This window comes from Prosopis cineraria, unplaced genomic scaffold (assembly GCF_029017545.1).
Source record: "Prosopis cineraria cultivar Desert tree isolate PC_DT_omini unplaced genomic scaffold, ASM2901754v1 PC10, whole genome shotgun sequence".
Taxonomy (NCBI): Eukaryota; Viridiplantae; Streptophyta; class Magnoliopsida; order Fabales; family Fabaceae; genus Prosopis; species Prosopis cineraria.
Genome location: NW_026555341.1, coordinates 9,517,032 through 9,540,425, shown reverse-complemented (window position 1 = coordinate 9,540,425; position 23,394 = coordinate 9,517,032). Strand labels below are relative to the sequence as shown.

The window sequence follows — 23,394 nt, the reverse complement described above, 5'->3', positions numbered from 1 at the left end:
TACCCCATCGAGATTTGATTTATATCAGCCAATCTCAATTACACGGCTGTAAGACTTAACACGTTACGGTCAATCATAGCAATGATAATTATCGTTTGATGAATTTTAAGGAACAAAGAGCTATAATAGGATTAGTACAGAATAACCAATGAAAAAGACTTCTATTCAAAACATTGTCACTACATCATAATGAAAAGCTTCAAGGGATTTATGAAATTGTTTTTAGATACGGTCGACAAGAGCACGCACCTATTTTGGTGCAGGATGACTTATCATATATATTAATATAAAGCTTGATTTAAAATATAAGCGTGTCGGTGGTGAAGCAGCAACTCTAGAAAACCATGGCATCGATTATGCCGGAGATGATGTAATCACAATAGAATTGGAAATGAGAAGATGGCTATGTGCATGTGTACTACATGTTAGTGACATGGCAAACAGTAGCATTATTATCGTTGAGAAAAGAACAGACACAGGAGACATTATTTTTGTCCCCATAAACCGAATTAGGCATTCATTATCCATTTTCTTTGCCGCATAGATCTACCGTCAAAAGTCGTTACTTATGCAAGGGAATATCTCTCTGTTCAACTCTATTTTTGAGACATAAAATAGAGAAAGGCAGAGACCAGGTATCCACCCAACTGTATCAGACTAAACGATAGGATTCACATATCATTCCCTGAAATTAATTCTTGTCAAAGGAAAATTGAGAAAGAAAGTGATTGATGACATACTCAAAAGTTCAAAAACTACCATAGTCGGCTCCATACTAGAAGAATAGTATGAAGAAAGGGAGAGTTTGATCGGTGGTTCCCATGGTTGTTGCAGCGTCGAGAGCAGCAGTTATGGGCACCTAAATTGATAATGTAGTCTATTATGGCCATGGCTTTCTTACTTCCTCCTGGTCTCATGGCTATCAGCTGCAACTGCTTTTCCTTTCTCAAATTCGCTCTAGTCCAGGACATCAATGGTGGTTGATATTTTCTTTGTGCTTTGAAAATATGAGCAAATAAATTAGAAGATGTGAAAATCGGGCCCACAAGACTTGCTTTAACCATAACATTAGAGTAACCTATTAGATCTAACATTTGAGGGACTCAGGAAGGGTTCTAGCTATACAAGCGAGTGCACTACATGTCATAATTGGTTAACATTTTGAAAAGAGAGTAATGGCCCTATGATAAAGTGATATTAAAGCAAGACCTAAGTTTGCCCAGCCAGTGAGCTCCTCTGGCAGGTCACCTGTAACAAGGGTGTCACAGATTGGTCGGAGAAGCTATTAGGTCCCATATCGAAGGGAATTAAGATGGGTTCTAATTATATAAGCGAATGCGTTGCACATCTTAATAGGGTCAACCTTTTGGGGAGAGAGTAAGACAAACCAACTGCCATGTGGCTAATCTTTTGACCCGCATAGTACTTACGACACTCTTCATTAAAAGATGTATAAAGAATGTGAGAGTTGTATTGTTTTAAAATTCAAAAATTGATTACAAATGAAGAAGGGTAAGGTATTTATTGACCTCCCCTTGATTTTAGAAAATTCCTATCTCTTTAATAGATGATGGAAATTAAATCGATCTTACGGCTATCATTGATTTTCTAAATTTTTCTCCTAGATATTTACATGTGCTCTGAATTAATTATTTGAGGGGCGAAAATGCTGCACAAAATACTTTAAAATATTGAGTGCTCTTGAAAGAAAATATGAGGTGCAAAAATACACCTTTATCCTATTTAGAATTATGGGACGAGGTGTGCATGGAGAAGAAATAAAGGTCAAAGGTTAGATCATTCACAGTTATTCTACGTAATAGAAAAGATCATAAGAGAGGAGACAACCCATTTATGATTTTAGTTGAGAAGACAACCCATCCATGTCATCTTCACCATCAGCCACCATCGCTCAGAATCCTTCAGTATAACCACGAGAGAAAGGCAATAAGTGAAAAGTAGTATGATAAGTGCCACATCAGAGTGTTGAAGAGGGCTTAGATTATAGAGTGGATGCAAAATCAAAAGATAAGGAATCTCAAGCCATGATAGATAAGCAGAGAGAGAGAGAGAGAGAGAGAGAGAACAAACAGTACATCAATAAAAAGATAATTTTACTCTTTTGAAAGATAGTTCACGGGAATATTGTCCTACTTAACAATTTAGAGTAATTAACACTTCTTGAAAATAAATATAGAAAATAAAATTTAACATTAACTTTATTAAAAATAAAATATTAAGTATACGTTATGTTATTCACAGTTGAAAGTTTTTCAACCATAACATATTAAATTTTCATTTCCTCAATTTTTTTTCTCACACACACATATATTGTTTACTTTTTTTTTCCCTTTTAAAACAAATGAATTTTCAACTTTTTCTACGGTTTAAATAATATAATGTAGAGTAGCTAATCATGTACTCAAAATTTTACAATCACCCACAAAGAACTTGACATTAATCTTTTTAATTTGAATAAAAATTCATATTACTAAAATAAGAGTAAAAGATTAAAAAAAACTATAAAAAAAGATCCAACTGCTTTGACTTTTTAGTTTATTCGGGTGTGTTAAACTCATCCAATTCAAAAAAATATACCCCTTCGTCCTTATATATAAAGTGTTTTTTAAAAATTTATTTTATTTATAAATATAAAAAGTGATGATGATATTTTTGAATAATTAAACAATTTTATCCATGTCTTAAAAAATAAAATAGATCATTAATTATATATTTTTTCCATTATCATGATGATATTATGATATTATTTAGAGTAAAACTAAAAAAACATTATATTTTTATATAAATTCAACTAAATAATAAACATTTATTGATGTGTAAAATTCAATTAAAAACATCTTATATACAGAGACAAAAAGAATAATCCCTAAAACGAGTCAAGAAGTCAATACAAACTACTGTTATATCCAAGCGGCCCTAAGTCAATGTAGATCTTAAAAACACCACATCCCACGCCCAAATTCATAAATCATGACACGAATCGAGTTGGATTTGTTTTGCCATGCGCTCTGTATTACGCATGATTTAGGCGTCAACAAATGATGAAATTTAACCCTTGACAAGCTTTCCACCGAGCTTCCTGACTGAGTTGAGGGTTATATAAACACATGTAAAGACGACAATAATGATTGCTTGGCACAAGCAAAATGCACTACAAAAAGTGGACAAGTCTGTATCCAAGGCAAATTCCGGATACATAGTCTATAAATAATCACTCTAAAGCGTGAAAACAGCCTGTTTCGAATTGATTTCACTGTCCCACTAGGCGAGAGCAACCAAAAAACCAACACTTCCTAAGCCAAGTACAAAAGGCTGCCCTTTCCGGGAAGTGTGTTCCAAGAGCAGCAGGAAGCACCAAACAAAACATATAAAGTCGGCTCTATTGTCCATTTGACCTGAAGTCTCTTCAATTTTTTTTTTTTTTTTTGCCGCCCTAGGATGTGTTCCGTTCTACTTAAATTGTTACAATGGGAAGAAAGCAAATCCAGATAATCATGACCCAATTAGATCGGGTGTTTCTGCCTCAATGGATAACAACGCGGTGTGCACTTTACCCATCCAACTGTCCAGCCGATCCCGTAAGGATTTGATCTGTGGAATTCCAAGAACTCTCGGCTGCACCCAAGTAATATGAACGGTGCCTTCTACTTGATCAATTATACCCTCTATCAGATGAACCTGCAATGAAATTCTAGCATTATTATCACAAAGGATTGAACAGACAAGCTCCTATTCAAATTCAGATGTAATTACTTTGCATAAACATATATAGATGGTTGTTATTAATTAGTTACTATATGAGTTTCTAAATGCCTTGTCTTTTTTTTTTTTTCCTTTCCCTCTAGAGTTCTGAGTAGGACATACAGAAAGGCTCTTCATGAGGAGATGCTCCACATCCTCTACAGAAAGTTTTGTGCGATCAGCAATAACTCCCAAGGGTATAGTTCGGGCTTCAGAAGGTCGACTGCAAGGATTCATAATTAGCCCAAGTAACATGTACTAAATTATCCTCATTTTCATACGTAGCAATCAAATTGGTGTATCTATACCTGAATATAATCTCCATCAAGCAGAGAATGTTGATTTTTTCCAACAACCTTTGCTCATTCTGAACTAGCGCTGGTTGAGCCCTCAAAGCAGCATTATGCACCTGGCATAATTCTTGATAGCGAACTAAATCACCAGAATTGAATGCCTGAAGAATATAGTAGAGCCATTCCACCTTTGTCTCCAGAAGACTTTTAATCTGCATAAGGTATAACAGAATAAACATGTCATGAACCAGCAAGGTAAACAATTTCGTAGTATAATCACTCTAAAAATTTGGGTAAATATGCTTACAATAGGATGAGCAAGAAGTTCTCCGAAGTTGTAGATGTTATCTCCCAGAAGGGCAGAAAGGGACAAATCAAATGCCAAATCCTAACAAATCAGCAAAAGTCAGTGCATAAAAGAAAATGACCGATCAATTAAAATATCATGGATGAACTAAACTAATACGGACCTCTCCACATTTTCTTATTGAAGCAAGCACAACAAGAACCAATTAATTAAGAAAACTAAGACTAACTTTTTACTTGACAATATACTAAAAACAACAAGATCAATCTATTTTCCACCATCAAATTAGACATGCTTATAGTTTGTCCATGAAGAAGTGAACATATAGCAATTCTAGACTAGACAACAATCTTTAAAATGTTATATGAATAAGAGAAGTTAATATAAGACTGAAATAAAACATGTTAGAGTGCACGACCATTATTATCACCGTGACATTTTGCAAACTCATTACCACAGTACAACTTCTTTTGTACAGAACAAATTTCATGATAAGAAAAAAAAAACGTCAATGGAGAACAAGGGAAAAAAAAAATCCAAAACCATAACAGATAAACAATTATTAGCTCAAAATATTTTAAATCCACAAAGGAAGCTCCTTAGAAAGGCCATAAACTGAAACCCCAACAGGTAGCCAAAGAATTAATTTCAGACAAGACAGAAAGAGCTAACTCGAAGCTCTTGCATTCCATTCTAACCATAGACACCAAATTCCAGCAAAAGTGGCAGAATGTCAATCTTTGTGCTCTTTTCTTCCTCCAAAAGACATTGTACTTAATAGCTAAAATGTGAGAAACAGCATGTGACCCACATCCTAAAACCTAAAGCACAAGGATGAAAAACGATGCCCCCACAACCATTCCTCCTGACCTAAAATTGTAAATTAGCTACAAGCCTTGGTTTTACTTCATTCACAAAAGCCTCCCTTGTCATTCTTCCTGATCTAATTACTCTTCCTTCCTCACATCCCCACTCCTTGATACCTTTTCTATTAAAAAAGAAGCAAGTGCTCTATCATCTTAATAATAATTATTTTAACTAAATTCTTACTTAAGTACTATTTCTTCTGAAATATTAGAAATAATTAATCAAAATTAGTTTAAAAATCCACCAATATGTATTATTTCAGCCATTGCTTCCTCGAACAATTGTAAAAGATGAATAATGCATCAATATCTCAGCCCAAATGAAGCAACTTCATATATGCCATTCTTGTATCAATCATATAGATAATGTAAGACATTCTGTTAAACAAGAAGATGATTTCCCGCTAATTAGAATCCTAAGCTTCTGTTCTAATAACCCATACTATAAACCAAACTCCCGCAGTTTAAGAAGTTCAACAGTGAACAGTCATATCAGGAAACAACCTTCGTATACTCCACCAATCCCCTTTCACAATCAAGAGTAAATAAAAATAGAGATATGCATACAAATGTTATAACAAAAGGCTGAGCAACTAATATAACGTTTGAGACAACTGTGAAGGCATACCAGCTTGAATGAATCTGAGAGAGACTCCACTGATATATAAGCCAGATAGAGAAGAGCACTCTTGTAGAACTCAGCAAATTCCTGGCGAAACTTATAATACTGAGATGATACCCAGTAATAGCTAGCATATACAGAAGGATCAATATCTGTCATGCTATCAAGTGTACTCTTTCCATCATCTAGAAGTTTCTTGCACTCCTTTTGGTCTCCTTGTTCAAGCTTAAATAAGGCTATTTGCAACTTGATGTAAAGAATAGGCTCTTCTATGCGCTGTTCTTTAGTGGCTTGAAGCTTTTCAATGATTCCTTCAAGATAATCAATGGCAGCTTCTTTTTCAGAGTATTGCCGAGATACAATCACAGCAAAATGTGCAAGCTTGAGAAGATTGATTTTCGTCTCAAAGTCTGTTATGAAATTGTGATATAACTGTATAAGAGCATCGCCAGCCTGAAATTTTACGGTGAGAACAATTAATCAACTAAATAAATCATAACTCTAGAAATATATGCATAACAGTCAATAAGATTTATCACATTAAAAGACAACAAATGTGAAATTGGAAGAGTCAGAACTAGAAATTGTACTCTATTATGGATAACATCTCTCATAGGTATAATATTAGCTGCAGCTTGAGTAAAAAATAAGAGAAATGGAATAAAATATAAAGTTGATCTCATGTTTAGCACAGCCCTAACAAATTCAGGATCTTGGTAAAAACAAGTCAATCTAAGATGTGGATCAAATGCTCTAAATGAACAGCCCAAGTAGACAAAATTTGACAGCCTTAGATCAATAAACGGTCAAGAATGGGTAACAGGTGTCAGATTGTGATTGCAACAAACATCCCATAATCAAAACATACCCATCCAGGAAAGCAAAAACCTATATCCAATCTCAATAATGCACGGCTTAATGATATTAAAAAATTAAAAATGAACCACATAACAACAGTTCTCCACAATCATAAAAATACATTCAGTCAGTATAACATAGATCCATAATCAAAATTATATCCTAAGTTTGATCATCTTAAACATCTCTGTTGCCTTAACAGGACCTCCAGTTTCTTATATATCATGCTACACTCTAATTTCAATGGTTTTTTACTAATGAATCACATATGCCAAACCAGTTATCGCAACTATAAAGAGCAAATTGCCACAGCTCCATCGTGAAAAGTGTTTGAGTCAATCACATTTCAAGTTGGTTGGGCACAGCAAAATGGCGCTTCCTGTAAATTTTCTCATCCTTTAAGATGTTGTTTACTTCATGTGTTTTAGATTGATGATAATATATTCTTGTACTGGTAAATTTCTTCCCTTCCAAGCATAGAAATATCTCTATCTTCAAATGTCTAACACAACAGAACCGCAACAAACAACGAATCCTGGTATAGAGTTGAGCTTTCGTACAGACACCATTATTTTAGAATTAGAGTGTGGATATACATTGGAAAATTAGAATTGAGTATTGCTGAAGCGAGAGAGGTAGTACAACTAAGAAAAATCCTATTCATTTTGCCCAATAGCAACCAAAAAGATACATATTACGAAATAATTGGCCGCTAATTGCTTTTAATGACCCAGATACATCAAATAACAGAAACAATAGTTCAGATGAGGAAGTCTGGAGTTTCAAACAAAACCCTATTTTTCCAAATTCTATTACTTCACATTCAAATCTTCCAAGTAAGCACCCCATGTCCTTTCAGAAATCAAACAGGACTTATCAAAGCTGCAATTGCAACAATTTGAACACTTCAAACACCATCTCATAGCATAAATTCTGCATGAAACTAAATCAAGCACCACAACTTCTTACTTGCGCCAGGGTTTAAAAAAGGGGGGGAACAAATCCAAAGCAACTGTCCGTAATTCAAAAACCCTAGTCCACATAAACAAAACCGAACAGCCTACACCAATGCATCTATTGGTACCAAGAATAATCACAAGTAAAACACTTTGAAATCAAAGAAGCCAACCTGGAAAGCAGCAAGAGCAACGAATTGCTCGAGCTTCAGAGTGAGCTGGTGCCAGAGTTTCTTCTGGTATAGATCAGCCAGCGAATTATACCAATCTGAAAGCTCAGGGTGCGCGTTGCGCAGTGATTCTAGGTATTGCAGAGCAGCCATGGCGATTCAAAGTAGAATTGGGAAAACTCAGAGTTCGAGGTCTAGTTTCAATTTATACGAATCTTTATTTGTGTCGTATTTTCTTGAGCTCAAAGAAATTAGAAAGGCATAATTGTGCAGACGGAGAGGTGGAGGAAGATTTTGCCGCAAGCCGGCACGATTTTTGGGTTTCTGGGATCTCTACCCCTAGTGGGACTACATTTCACCTTGCTTTGGTTATGGGCTCCTCAGGCCCATACATAGCCCAAAGCCCAATCTATATATATATATTTTTATAAACTTATGGTAGATCATATTCGAGGATTTTTAATCATATTAAGATAGATCTTTCAACGTGATAATAATAATGCAGTAATATTTATAAATGAGTAATAGTTTGACTTATTTTAAATTTTGTGGAAAAGAATATAGGCCTGTAATTTGATTTCATAAGAACATAATTATTATCAATCAATATATTGTAGTAATAAGTCAAAATATTACTATAAGGAATTTACATATACATCGCACTTACGGAGGGTAAAACCTCATACTTAAGATGTATTTGAAAGAAAGTGTTTGATGTTGTTGGGTTGTAACGTCACCGACATCAATATAATATTTTTAAAATAGTACATTTTGTCAATTTTCAAATTTTAATTTTTATCATTGACCTGCGTATTACATTGTTGTAATGACTTCTACTTTTCAAGTGAAATTTCGTCATTCACAAATCAACTACGAAAGTCAACCAATATAGAATATCTATATATATATATCACTAAAGTCACATGAAATTTAGTTTTTTATGTATGTTTTCTAATTCAATTAAGTCCATCCCCTAATTAGTACTCTTTTCACTGTTCCCACAATTTAATTACAAATGATCCACTCTCTAACTAACATGTGCGTTGTTAGGTCATGTTCACCAAAAGAAACCAACCACTGGTAAATTCCGACAGTTTGTTGATTTTCTTTATGCCTTCACTTTTTCTCTGCTTCGTCTTCTTCTTTTGCCTTTATCTCAAAATGAGGCATTGTGGTTGTCAAGCTTGCATGTGAAATAACAGAAATCAAACATCAGACATTTATCATGATTCCTTGCTTGCCCAACATTCCACCTGGCAAATTCTTTTCTTGCCTCAGTCCATCATATTACAGCGACAATCTTATAAATGACAGTTTTTTAAGTGAAAGTCAATAATAAAATATATCAGAATTAGGTTAAGAAAATTTGTTAAAAATACCAATAAAACTGATCATATTTGGGATGATGACATAAAGCATGTTTTCTTATAAAGATACGCTCTGACTTTGAGCATCACAATGAGTGGCAATCAGTGAACCCACCAAAGGCAAAACCAACCCGATCCATAATAGTTAGAGGAAGCCATCAATACATCAAGTGCATCAAATGATTTAACCTGTGACTTCATGACAAAGCAAAGTAGTCCCCCTCGTAGCTTTATATTAATCTATCTTCTCCTTATCCCAACGACCATACCACAAGAAAAGAAAAAGAAAGGAAACAACTTATTACTGAAAAGCAAAATGGTGAAGCAAGTGACAGCCTTACTCACATGCCTCCTTGTTCTGTTCCTCTTTGCATCAGCTTCATTGGTATCAGTTCACTCAACCAGCACAGAGATACCAGCAATGGGAACTCAAGGAAGTCGTGGCAGGGAATCACGTCATCGGAGATGGCAGAGGAAGACATGGATGAACCATGGAAGCTCTCGTGGCCCTAAGAAACAACTTGTGAATCCAACTCTAGAGCATCCATTTCAGGCTCGTGAATTTCCGCTATAGCTTTCTTCCGCCGAACTGTCTGTTTCTTCTCTGGGGTTGCTTTCCTGGGATTAGTATGAATAAAAGTTCCAGTCTTTGTTCATACCCATTTCTTTTACAAGTCCCAGTAATTCTAGAAACTGAGTTCATTTTATGTCAGTCTCTTGCTAGTACTCTCTTTTTCAATAACCAAAATCCCTCTGCCTTGTTCAGTTATATTATCATGGCTGTAATGAACTTGGTATCTCACAACATCAATCAAACTTTTTTTTTTTTTTTGGTTCTCATAGTGCAATTATTATATGAGAATTTACAGATCAGAGACGGGCATGTAATGTAACAACTCAAGCTCTGGAAAGTTTTGAGAATTCATACTTAACCAATTATAATTTATAAATCACCATGGGGAAAAAGCCACATTGTCTGGTGTAATGATTGTTCTATGATCATAATGACTTCTGAAATATGCTAATACTAATGATAAAAATACACAGCCAATAGCATCTCGAGTAGTCTTTCTCTCAAGATGTTAGCAACCAAAAGCTGTTATTTTCATGACTGATTAGAAGCGTGTAGGCAAAATGTTATCTACACATGTCAATAATCATTTGAACAATGACCAAAAATACTAGCTAAAGTACTACTAATCGCATCAATAAACTTGAATATCTTAATGTGTATTATAAAATCTAAAATAGAACATGAGCATCTAAAATTTTGCTGTTCACGTTACTATTCGTTACCATTGGTTGGGAAGAATACCATCATTATAAGAAACTAGCTTCCTGTACAATAAGCTGTTTTACCAGCCAGAATGTTTCTTTCTATTTTTCTTTTCATGCTAATCATGCTCATTGATGATGAATAAATTTAGTTGTCTCAATTATGGGATATTTCTGGTAAAAAAGAAAATACGTGATATGGATTTTAACGTGAAAGACATACCACAGTCTCATTGAAGAATTTAATACCAATACATATGGATTGCACTTGGCTTTTTTCCCCTTTCGATCAAAGCAAAGCACAGCTGGTTGCAGGTTCATACAGAGGTGATATCTTAGTGATGTTCAATGGATGCAACTAGTAAGAAAAGGCAAAGAAAAACAATTTTATGATCTTTCTTTATAAGCACAAGGACTAGGCTTTGCCAAGCACAGATAATATATCCCTCGTGAGAACAAAGCATGGACCTCCCCTAACTAAATTGTTACATGCACAAGGGTTGGGATTCTGACAATGTTATGGTTTTAATATCACACGAAAGTTGCACACACACGGAGAATCAATGCAAAGGCAATTTCCTAGATTCTCAGCGTACATGATTCTGTAGCAACCTTTGATGAGGGTCCATTCTGAAGATTTAAAATTGCTTCTAGATGTAAATATTGAAATTTATTGCTCAAACAATGAAATTCCTGCCCCCACAAAAAATAACCCCTGCTCTGTTTCAATGAAGTCTTTTATTTAAAGAAAAGAAGTCGTTACATCACAAATGACTGTCTGCTGAACTACGACGGCAACCAGAGAATTTTCACCGTGTTCAAATAGATAGTTTCTAATTCTTCCATATGACAGCGATAGTTTCTAATTCTTCCATATGACAGCTGCAATTTCGACAACAAGTCACATAAGATGATAACAAGCATAATTTGATCAGCAAATCTGCATTTAACTATCATTATTTCAATCAGTTCAAGTAATGATTTCACTGGTCAGAGGACCCTTAAAAGTTGGGTTTGGAGAGAAGAGTAGTAACAGAGATAGTATGAGGAATGAAGTAATGTGATGGGGTTAGACTGTATGAATAGCTTCACGCTGCATTTCTCAAATGTAAAGCAAAAGGGTGTGTGTATCAAAAGGAAGCCTTATAAGCTGTGACCAAAAATGTATGATGGCTTGAATCATTAATAATTCCCACTCTTCACTGCCCCAAGTAAAATGAATTAGGCATTAAGAATAAACGCTACTGAAGAAACACAATCCAGTTGATGAACGTTTCGAGAACAGAATTCAGAATCCCATATTAACAGCAATACCAGGTTATATCCCTGATGCGTTACACTCTTCGAGAAGGTTTACGATATTATGTTCTGGGGCACTGAGTGATGGCAGAATCGTTCTGTTAGGATGAGTTGTGCGTGGCTTTGACCCAGCACCATTGGATTCAGGGGTTCCTCCATCCTTCATCACTGCCACGTCAGATCTTCTATGCATTGTTGCAGATGCTCTCTCTTTCCATATTCTTCCATCCTGGGGATTGATGAAGATGAACTAGATTTCAAAATCTTTAAACCAAACAGTTTTGTTCCAAGAAAAGAAATGAACCCTCAAAAACATACACGAGGAGACTAACTCCATGAATTTTCAACCTTGAGTTTGGACCATGCAATATTTTCAAATTCAGGTGCGTCAGACATTGTCAGAAACAAACTATTTACTTGAAGCTCTAGGCTTGAATGGTTCAATCCATTAACGGGTACTGTGTAATATGCACCACGTATTTTAACACCCCCCCAAAAAAAAAAAAAACAAATCTCCCCCAAATAATGCGTCTACAAAAGCATGTCAAATTTAAACACAGGTGAATTAAAGAGAGCAGCGCTAACTGTTATCAAAATGATCTTAGAAATGGTTCACATGATGGACTTTCAAATATAAATAACTCAAAGCACTAAGCAGTCTTGCCGTGATAATATCTTCCATCTCTCACTTGAAAATTATCACATCCCCATTATAGATTTGTTTATGCATACAACGACCAAAAACTTTAATGTTCAAACAAATAGCTGTTCTCATGAATAATGGAAGATCATGCATTCAATCCATGCATGAAAGTCAACAATATGCAGATATCACAATAGTTTTCTCGTAAATGTTGCAAACGAAATCTGTACCGAGCAAAAGATGAACTCCCCTCGGTTACCAAACCCAATGTTAAAATTGCTCATTCCTTTTATCAACTAATCATGAAATTTTAGTCTAGATAACTTGACTGCTTCTAAAATCATAAAGAATATATATTAAACAATGTAAGGAAGGGTCTTGCCCTAAGAACAAATTTGGATATTTTTCTTACATTAATGATTGAAGGTTCTGGTAACGGGCACTGAATTGGTCTATCATTGTCAAGAGGCTCGGTTGGGTGTTCAACAGGCTTAAACGCTACTGCTATTTCAATTCCATGAAGAGTGGTAGTGACAGCACTCTGGCCAGCGGCACCTTCAGAATTTGGAGGTAATGATTCCCTCTCATCCTACATGAATTTTGACAAGGCATATTGCAAAACAAGATCATGTCAACATCTAAGCCTGTCATCCTATCCAACAAGCAAATGACTAAATCCAAAGGTAAAAGATAGTCTACACCTCTATCATGCAAGCATCTCTTACTTTTGCCAGTAAGAAATCTCAAGAACAGAGAATGTGCAGGGCAATATAACTTCAAAAGAGAAAGAGAAGGCTTTTGGATTCAATACAATACAAGAGGCTCAAACGGGCCCAACAAATCTTTCCTCCTAAAGTTTATCAAACAAAAGTGAAACTGAATGGGGGTTAACAGAGATGAGTTTTCATGAGTCAATCGAGGTCCAAAGAAGATCAATAATCATGACAGAAATTCAAACACCTACCAAGCCAAACAAGAAAAATTTATTCGGAGGAAGAAGATTCTTACGAGTGCGCTTTGCGTCCGTCGATGGGCATTCCTTCCAACGATAAATCTTGAAAATATACCCACCATATTTTCCAACTCAAAATCCGATAGCCACAAGAAAGAAGCAAAAGAGGGTCTTCTTGTTGCTATTCTATGATCTGGCGACGTCCCTGCGCTCAAACAAAAACTTCGACGATGCCACTGTGGATGACCCAAAATCGGCCTCGATTTTGGAGTCCTGATCACCCAGCTTTTTGAATCTGTGTTCTGTGATTCCCGAGGGACGAAGTAGTGGGAAAGAGTAATAAAGAGCACCGTAGCTATAGGTCGTTTGCTTAGCGTGGTGGGTTTGGTGAGTAGGATTCCCCGAATTTCTTTGAAGTCATAATGCTTGGGAATCAGTACCAGAAAGCTGTGAATTACAAGAAAAAGGACTCGAAGAAGAAGGAAGAGAATCCATGTGAGACTTTAATTCACGCTTTTACAAGCGAGACCAATTGGAAGGGCAAGCCAAAGCCTCAACTTAACCATAGAAAATTCAAAGTATCATAGACAATATAAGCCCTCTCCCCTGTCCAGCTGCTCCAGCATATTCATAAATTACAAGGATTTACGCGCCTTCGCCGAATCGTAGCGACCAACTTCAAAGGATTTTTCTGATAAAATGATGTTTCGTCTACGCATTGACGTGATATCATAGTGCGTACTAAATTACCCAGCTCCAATGGTACTGTTTCATTTAATAGCAAATTAGCAACCAGATAAAACCTTGAGAATTAAGGGTAAATGACAGACTTTTTAAATACATTAATAATATTAATGATAATTAAAAATCTTGAATCATTAATTATTAATGAATTTGAGAAAATATGATTATAATTTAAGGAATCTATGAAAAATCAATTATGAATGAATAAATAATTCATAAATTTATATTTTTCACTTGAAAATTTAGATGTAGACACTTATAAATTTTAGGAAAATCACTGGTAAATTTATAAAAGTTCATTGATTTTTAAAAAGATAAATAGTCTTATAAATTTATGCATTGTTGCTTGTGGCTTACAAATAGTTAGCTATGAAATTAAGGAACATTATTTGTAAATGTGTAAAACGTCAATTATAAATAGATATAAATAATTTTAATTGTAAATAATAAACATACAATCTGTAAAATCTTTTATGTTTTTGACTATTCATTTACAATTAATTTTTTAAAAACTTATGAGTAATATTTTTAAAATTCATAATTATTTACAAATAACATTTCTCAAATTTACAATTAACTTCCATTGAATTTATGAATGATTTTCTATTAGCTATTTCAATAATTAAAAATCTTTTAGTTGCAAATAAAAACATAACCCTTCTACAACATCTCAATAAAAACATAACCCTTCTACAACATCTCAATAATTTGAAATACCTTAAGAATGGGACTAGCCATAGCGCCAAATTTTCGTTAACATAATTTTAATCTAGAATTTACTCAACTTTTATATTTTATATATATTTCAATCTTAATCTAATAATTCAGTATTGGTTCTTCGTGTTGAAAAGGGCTTGAAAATATATGGCCACCATTGTCTTGGGCGAGAATTAGGAGAGCACTTATTATTTATATTTATATATATTCTTTTATTACTTTTGGACCCATCTCTTTAAATTTAGGTCACAAGAATTTGGGTCCTTATAATCAACTCCACCAAACACTGTCTTTATTGGCCCAGCATGCTCATGATGATTTATCTCATTGTCCGGTAAGGTCTTATCATTCATCTAACTAATACTTTTTTTATTTAAAAATATAAAAATTTTTTTAAAGAGTTAAATGTTTAAAAATATAAAATATTTTTAATCTATTAAAGTATAATTATTACATTTTTTTTTTAAATACACCTATTAATAATGACTTTATATTTATTATAAGGTATTTAATAAGGATAAATATAGAAAGATATAGTTAGTTTAAAAGTAGGTAAATACTTTTTTGAGGGTGAAATTCAGTTAAAAATATTTTATATTTTTTAACAGATGGAGGATATACTTATAGCCTCACAGGTGTGGAAATTCAAAAATAGTTTAAATAAATAATAGAATTTAGTTCATGTTTAGAGTATGGGTTATTAGTAGGGCTGTGCATAAAAACCTAAAACCCAGTCTGCCTGATCCAACCCGACTGGACTTGTCTGACTCAATCATAAAAAAAGCAATCCAAAAAAAGGACAAGACCAATCAAGTCAGACTGAACCATCGAGTCAGATCGGAGGCAGGATTAATGATTCAGACCATATGATCAAACCCGATCCAGGTACTTATATTTATTCTTAAAATATATAATGAAATAAATCTTTACCCTTTATGCCTCCATCTTCTCTTCTCCTATTCGTTGACATTTTCACTTTCCTCTTCAAATATTCAGTTTTGTCTCTTCCTTCATCAGTTCATCCTCTCCTTCCTCAATCCTCTCTCTCTACCTTCACCATTCCCTTCGACGTCCTCTACTTTGTGCCTACAGTTTTGTTCTCTCTCACCCTCATCCTTGTTTAGCTTCTCCCTCAACGTTCTCCATCTTCACGGCCTTGCTTCATTTTCATAAAAGAATCTCATCTTATATATTGGTTTTCCTTCCTTGGTTGCTCGTCGCTAAAGCCCATAACTTGTTCGTGATTGCCCTCAACATTGAAATCCAAATCTACTTGCTTCTTGCCGTTGGCTTTTTGGCTTTTGACTTTTTGTTAAAAATTGTCTCTTTCAATGTTTTTTTTTTTTGCCTTTGTACAGGTTCTACATCTGAAATAGTAGATCCAGCATGATTTGTTTTTGTTTTGTTTCTGGCCTTTGAATTATATATTTTTTAAGATGAAATTTTGTTAAAGAATGAAATTATAGGTAAGGAAATTGTATTTATTTATTAACTTCCTTCTCTCATGGAAAGATTCATTATGAAAGTTTTTTAGGAGATTTTTTAAATTTGGCTGCTGATTCTCTTTAATCTTTTTGATATGACTTTTTGGTTGAGATCTTTTGTAGCGTTTCTTCTTTACTCTTTTTTTTTTTTGGAAAAAGACATCTAGGTAGACTAAATTTTTTAGTCTAGTGGACCAAGTCTAGCCCGGTCTGGTCCCGGGTTACTATCGGGTTAGACTAGACCACAGACTAAAATGTTTAGCCTGAAAATATTTTAGACAAAACCTCGGGTTAGGCATAAATCTGATCTAGTCCGGTCTTTGCACAGCTCTAATTATTAGATGAAAGTAACTTATAAATTATAGGAAAAAATGATAAAAATATTCTTGAAAGATGCAAATAACAATGAAATTTCGTGGACATCAGGCACAAATCAAAAGAATTTCTAGATTTAACGACAGATCTTTCACAAAATAAAAGTATAATCAAGTTATCCTGATGAAGAAAAATAAGAAATAAGAGACCATCAGAATATGAAATTCAACAGCAGCATTAATTGCATAGTACTATCACAACAATTATGCACTTGTTTAACAAAAAAATTAGTTGTAACCGAAAAAAAATCATCAGGAAAAGGAACCATAACATATCAGAAGAAGTGAAACAACGGTAGTTTGAGAAAATAAACAATGAAGAATTGTAAAATTGTTAGCCGCTGCACTTAACAAAAAAAGAAAGAAAAAGAAGGAATTGGCGGGAGGATTACAGTATAAACAAGGGTAGCAAGGAAAATAAGAGAAATTTTCACAAATTTTGGAGCGAGAGTTTCGCTGCAAATAATTGAACAGGAAAATGAGTACTTTCTGTGTTAAAAAATATAAGATATTTTTAAAAAAGTTAAATGTCAAAAAAATATAAAGCATTTTTAGCCTTTGAAAATATAATTATTGCCTTTTTTTTTAAAAGTGTCTATATTAACAGTGACTTTATTTTTATTATAAACTGTTTAAAAAAATAAATATAAAAAGATAAATTTAGTTTAAAAGTAGGTAATTATCTTATTGAGTGTAAGATTTGATTAAAAATATATTATATTTTTTAATGAAAGGAGTATCACGTGAGAAGATTTCACATCCTACTAATAAATATGATTTCATACGACTTAATTTTAACTACAAACTCATTTGAATTTCAATTAGATATAATTAATTATGAAAAATGTGAATTAATATGATTAATTTTTATTATAATTGATTATGTTATAACGTGATCATGTTCGGATATAATTTTTTTAAAAATTGATTTTAACATAATTGAAAATGTTTGGATATTTTAATTTAAATTAATTTTGAATGTGTAAATTACAATGAAGGGCATAAGTTCCAAAATGTAAATATTAATAAAATTGCATATAATATTATTAAATTTTTTTTGATCCATTTAAATTTAATAAAGCTAAAAACATATAAATAAATAAAATAAAATAAAATAAAGAAAGAGATAAAATATATATTATATTGTTATTTTACAATTCAAATAAATGAATATATTTAAATTTAAATGAAAGAATGTATAATAGCCCACGATGCACTGCAGATTTTGCGACGGAGAATTCACATACCTGTTTTGCAAGAAAGAAGAGTGGTGTAAGAGTATATTTGAACCAATACAAAATTCTGACAGCACATATGCATTTAACTTGATAATTAGAAGCTGGCGAGAGTAACTTCATTAGGAATGGAGTTATGGAAGCATAATCGATTAACAGAAAAAAGGGGTATTTGGGTTTTTTTTCCCGTCAAAAGTCAAAACCATGGTTTTAGGATTGCATAATTGATTATCAAGCCTGTTGAAACAGGCACTACGTATGGCAGGCGCAAGAGTATATGATACAATAAATCAATCAATCAACAAATAAACACGTGAAAATCACATGGAGCTTGAAATTGTCAGAATTAGGAAGAGAGAGAGAAAGATATTCCTTCCGTACCTATAAATAAAATGTTTTTAACTGAACCACAAAAATTAATAAAAATTAATTATTTAATTAAAAATATAATAATATTTTAATTTTACTTCTACTTATGATAAATTAAAAAATAATTTTTTAAAGTAAATTAATAAGAGTATTTATATTTTTTTTAATTTAATAAAGGTATAATGGTCAATTCATTAAAAAAATGCTAATAATCTCTTATGTTTAGAGACAAAAAAATTTTAAAAAATATCTTATGTATAGAAATGAGGGAAGTAGATTGTGATTATATTACACATAGAGATAAAGATATAGAAATAAAAATAAAAAGAAAAAATTAGTCAAAAAGATCATGTTGAAATGGAAATTGGTCTCAAGGACCAAATGTCATTGAAAGACTAAGGTAATTGTTTTATTCATTTAACTACTTCCTCATCTCACTAAAATGCCATTGTGCCCAATCCACTCCTCATTGTGTCCACATCTCGCTCTAGTTGTGCCCCTCCATTCAGGTCATTGTCACATTGTTAATGTCACTATTGGCAACTCCTTGATCAATGATGCTAACTTGTCCCATGAATTGAGATAGTATCAACCTCAACTGTAAAATTGCCAGCTAAGCTTCAACAGGGCGACTCCAGCATCAGTCAAATGTTTTTTTACTTTCTCGTTACCAAATAGTTCCCACCATACTCATCGTTGATTTCGTTTCCCTCTTCCTCTTTTTTCAGTTTCACTGCTTCTGTTTCCTCTTCATTTGGTTTTCAACCATTGCCTTCCCTCAGAAGCAAAGTTAAAGAGAGACTTACCATTTTTGAGCATAACAAGCTTAAAGAGAAAAAAGTTTAGAACTCGTCCTATCCTATACCTTTCCCTTCTCCTAATGTTATTTTTCAATCAAGGCCAAGTAAAAAAATAAAAAGTGTTGGTTTTTTTTTTGGTAAATTATCTTTCAAGCAAGCAAGTTTTGAAGCTCTTGGGTTTTATGTGAAATCCCCTATCATGGGTTATAGAGACTACTGCTATAATGGCAATTGTGCTTGCCAATGAAAGGGTGAGCATGTTTAGCTTTCAGAGTTCGTGTTGTTAAACTTTCAATAAAAACTTCTTCAAGCCTCTGTTGCTTTTATTATAGAATATTTTAATTGTTCTTTAAACTCCTGCATATAGAAGAAGCACCCTAATTGGCAAGACTTTGTGGCTACCATCACTCTTCTTCTCATCAATTCAACAATTAGTTTTATCGAGGAAAACAATTTAGGTAATGTTGCAGCCACTCTTATGGCTCATCTTGCTCTAAAAGCAAATGTGTCATGTTTAGCATTTAGCCAAGTCTAATTTAGCTTAATTATCGGTGCAATCTAGTTTTCCCTTTCTATTTTTCTTTTTTTTTTTTTGGCCCATGAAATTTTTTTCCTTATAGTTTCATTTTCAATTTCGACGTTGTTAAGATTCTTTGATTTGGTAAGTGGAATGAGCAAGATGCCTCGATCTTGGTTTCAGGTGATATCATCAGTATTAAAATTAGAGATATAATACCAATAGATGCTCGTCGTCTTGAAGGGTCACCACTAAAAATCGATTAGGTGGGTTTTCTAGTTGTTTTTGTCATGTATTTAATATTCATCTCAATTGTTACATTCCTTTTTAGTTCATTTGTGAATTCAAATGAAATTGAAATTTTAAATGTGATATTAGTTATGATTTTTAGCCTTGAAATGAGTAAGCTTTTATTTAAAACATGACTTCATTCTAAGTGAATATTTTTTGTTGATCCTTCTTGTTCAAGCATTACTAGTGGTGTCAAAACTTCATTTTTCTTTAAGAATGGTATACATTGCCATAATCTATCGACAATTTCCATTTAATATTGAGTTGCCAAAACAATTCTCAAGTCTTATAATAGGTTTCAATAAAATTTATTATGTTGTTTGCTTTCTTGTTCTAAATGAAAAATGCATGTTGCTAATACATGCTACAATTCATAAAATGTGATCATGAACAATATTTTAGTTCATCTCATCACTTTTGCATAATGTTTTTAATTCTTTCAGCTTTAATAGTTTGAAAAAATTCCTGAAACTATACAACTGAGACCAACTTAATTTTTGTTCTTTTTTAAATATTTGATTCCTCTACCTTGAAAGGAAAGTTTTCTATATATCACCCCTTAAAGTAGTGATTAATTAATGCTTGAATGACCCATTTGTAATGACCACTAGTTTTCATTTCAAGCATAATGTTTTAGACGCACAAAAGCATAAGGTTTTGTTTAAAGAGGAGGAAAAAAAAAGTTCAAGTCAATAAGCTCTTACACGCATTTCATAACTTGAGTCAACAAAAAGAAAATGCTGATAAAGGAATTTCCTTGTAAGATTGAATAAAAATTTGATTGTATTTTGAAATGTATTTAGAGTCATCCCCCTTATTTATTTTTTGTATAGAGTAAGATGTAGTTTAACATGAGTATGATATTATTATTATCTCCCATAGTATATTTTTTGATATAAGGTACCCTATGATCTTTGTTTATCTTTTTTATTGTACTTGATAGAAAAAGAGACCAAGCCTAATGGAATTAATATTTTTTATTGAAATTATTATTGTTTATTCCCTTCTTTACATTTACTTGTTTTATAGGGACAATTTAGTTGTCATCCATGTTACATTGTTGAATTTACATCATTTACAGGTTAAAATGGCTTAAACAAGAAGGAACTTATTATGAGTGTTTCCCTATTTATTTTTTGTATAGGATAGGATATAGTTCAACATAGGTATGATGTTATTCTTACTCCCTATAATATATTTTTTAATTTGGGGTACTGAAACCAGATGGTGCAATGATTGTGGCTTAAGGTATTGGGGTTCTAACTTGAGTGCAAGACTTCTAGCTTAAAGTACATGTGTTATGACTTAGGGTGTGAGGGGTATGGCTTATGTGTAAGGAATTTAGTTTAGGGTGCAAAGCTTCTGGGTTAGTCATTTTGCATGTAATTCAGGGGGCAGCGATAGTGGTATGCTCTTTGTGTGTTTGATTTACATGTAATTTACTAGACATTACATGTAAATTTCTCTTTAAGCATGCTTATGAAATTCTTCATATATTAATTTATATGTAATACACAGTCATTTTCATGTAATTTAAGAGCATTGATAAGTGCATACTCTCTGTATGTTTGATTTACATATAATTTGTTAGAAATTATATGTAAATCATTCCTTAGTCATGCTCGAGAGTTTTTTTACATATTGATTACATGTAATTCATAATCATTTTCACGTAATTGTAAAGGATCGATAAGGGCATGTTCTTTGTGCATTTGATTTACATGTAATCCACTAAAAATTACATGTAAAATATTTCTTAGATATGCTCATGAATTTTTCCCCAATTAATTTACATGTAATCTATAGTCATTTTTATGTAATTTTTTCCTATATTGATTTACATATAATTAATTGTCATTTTCATATAATTACAAGGTCATTGACAATGGGTGCTATCTATATATTTGATTTACATGTAATCCATAAGATATTGCATGTAATTGTCTAAGCTAGAAGCCTTGCACCTTAAGCCAAAACATGTACACCTTAAGCCAAAATTCCTTGCACTCTAGGCCAGATCTTTTGCATCTAAGCCAGAGCCTTTGCACCTCAAGTCAGAAACTTTGCACCTCGAGCGAAAAGCCTCATACCCTGAGCTAGATCCTTTTTACCTAAGCCATAACCCTTGCATCCCAAGCCGTAAGTCTTGCACTCCAAGCCAGACCCCTTGTACCCAAATCATAATCCTTGCACCTCAAGTCAGAAGCCTTACACCCAAGTCAAATTCCTTACATCTTAAGTCAAAATCCTAGCACTCTCTAGTTGTTGAGTTGACATGTAATCCTTGATGATTATATGTAATTAAGGAGTGTTGATTTTTTCTGGCGACCCTTCACCTGCGAGCTAGAGCTTTGGCAAGCACACAATCACTTGACGATCGGATTTTGTGTCTTTTTGAAAAAAAAATTAATTAATATAGAAGGGCATTTCAATTATTTGCTCAAATTATTCAATGAATAAAATATTAGCCTTAATTCTTCAAGTACATTTGGTTCTTAGGATCAATTTTGTTTCTTACTAGATCCATTTCAACAATTTTTACAAATAAAAAGTATTTATACAATTGGTAAAATGAAAAAGATATATAAACTAGGGAGAAATATTTATTTCAAGTTTCTTCAAACAGGGCAAAGACAAAAAATTTAAATTAAAGAAATCATTGATCCCACTTAGTGTAGAGATTTTTTAGAGCAGGGAAGTTATAATACTGGAATTTCTTAAGGTGACATTACTCATTGTTTTCTTCGTGGTAATATATTAATCATTGTGTGTTCGTAAAAATTTAACAAAAAATTCAAAATTATAAGTATTTAATTATCAATAATTTATTGATTAAATGACGAAAGTATAAATTGATAAAAGTAAAAAATAATAATTTAATTTAAGTTATTTTTAAGGGAGAATGAAAAATAAATTCTTCTAAAATAAGAAAATGACAATTTGGTTTCACAAGATGTGATGATATCTTTTAAGTCCTAGGAGATCTAATTGTGTTTAAAGTTTTTAGTGAAATAACAATACCCCTTAATTTAAAAAAAGTAAAGACAAATAGTGAGAGAAAATTATAAATGCTTAAACCCCTTTAATTATTTATTGAACCAAACTTTTGAATTTCATAACTAAAGTTGTGAATAAAAAAAAAACTTTATTGCTCTTTGATGATTAAAGAAAAATTGTGAGATAAATTTGAAAATGCCTAAACAATTTTAATTATTTATTGAACATGAATTTTAAAATCAAAGTTGTAAACAAAATAAAAAACTTTGTTGTATTTTATTGATTGCAGAAAAATAATCAGAAAAAGTCGTGAATGCCTAAATTACTTTTGCCATTTGTTGAATTAGAATTGTGAATTTTATAATTAAAATTGTAAGCAAAAAAATTTTTATTGCACTTTTTAAAATTAATTGGGTAATTTTGTCATTTTATTAAATTTTTTTAATGACAATTAGGTCTCTTGAGACTTAGATGACATTATCACATTTCATGATAT

The 23,394-nt window shown here is 32.6% G+C and overlaps 2 protein-coding genes across 2 annotated transcripts; both read right to left on the bottom strand.

Moving 5' to 3' along the window:
- Positions 1–3,135: 3,135 nt before the first annotated feature.
- Positions 3,136–8,166, bottom strand: LOC129322106 (26S proteasome non-ATPase regulatory subunit 13 homolog A). The gene is made up of 6 exons (XM_054968154.1): positions 7,838–8,166; positions 5,857–6,303; positions 4,363–4,443; positions 4,071–4,267; positions 3,886–3,985; positions 3,136–3,699 (listed from the first exon to the last, which is right to left on the bottom strand). The coding sequence occupies exons 1-6, from the start codon at positions 7,985–7,987 to the stop codon at positions 3,514–3,516; spliced, it is 1,161 nt and encodes a 386-aa protein (XP_054824129.1). The 5' UTR covers positions 7,988–8,166; the 3' UTR covers positions 3,136–3,513.
- A 3,031-nt stretch (positions 8,167–11,197) lies between these two features.
- LOC129322107 (uncharacterized) lies at positions 11,198–14,089 on the bottom strand. The gene is made up of 4 exons (XM_054968155.1): positions 13,427–14,089; positions 12,831–13,007; positions 11,791–12,004; positions 11,198–11,358 (listed from the first exon to the last, which is right to left on the bottom strand). Exons 1-3 carry the CDS (start codon positions 13,490–13,492, stop codon positions 11,795–11,797), a joined length of 453 nt encoding a protein of 150 aa, XP_054824130.1. The 5' UTR covers positions 13,493–14,089; the 3' UTR covers positions 11,198–11,358; positions 11,791–11,794.
- Between the last annotated feature and the right edge of the window lie 9,305 nt (positions 14,090–23,394).

Bases quoted from the DNA above. Each gene is read 5' to 3' on its own strand.
- LOC129322106 (XM_054968154.1), bottom strand. From the start codon at position 7,987: ATGGCTGCTCTGCAATACCTAGAATCACTGCGCAACGCGCACCCTGAG. The intron at 6,304-7,837 runs GTTGGCTTCTTT...GTAAAATTTCAG, and splicing joins TTGCTCTTGCTGCTTTCCAG to GCTGGCGATGCTCTTATACA. The intron at 4,444-5,856 runs GTATGCCTTCAC...CTGATTTGTTAG, and splicing joins TCTCAGATTCATTCAAGCTG to GATTTGGCATTTGATTTGTC.
- LOC129322107 (XM_054968155.1), bottom strand. From the start codon at position 13,492: ATGGTGGGTATATTTTCAAGATTTATCGTTGGAAGGAATGCCCATCGA. The intron at 13,008-13,426 runs GTAAGAATCTTC...AAATTCATGTAG, and splicing joins GACGGACGCAAAGCGCACTC to GATGAGAGGGAATCATTACC. The intron at 12,005-12,830 runs GTAAGAAAAATA...ATCAATCCCCAG, and splicing joins CAGAACCTTCAATCATTAAT to GATGGAAGAATATGGAAAGA.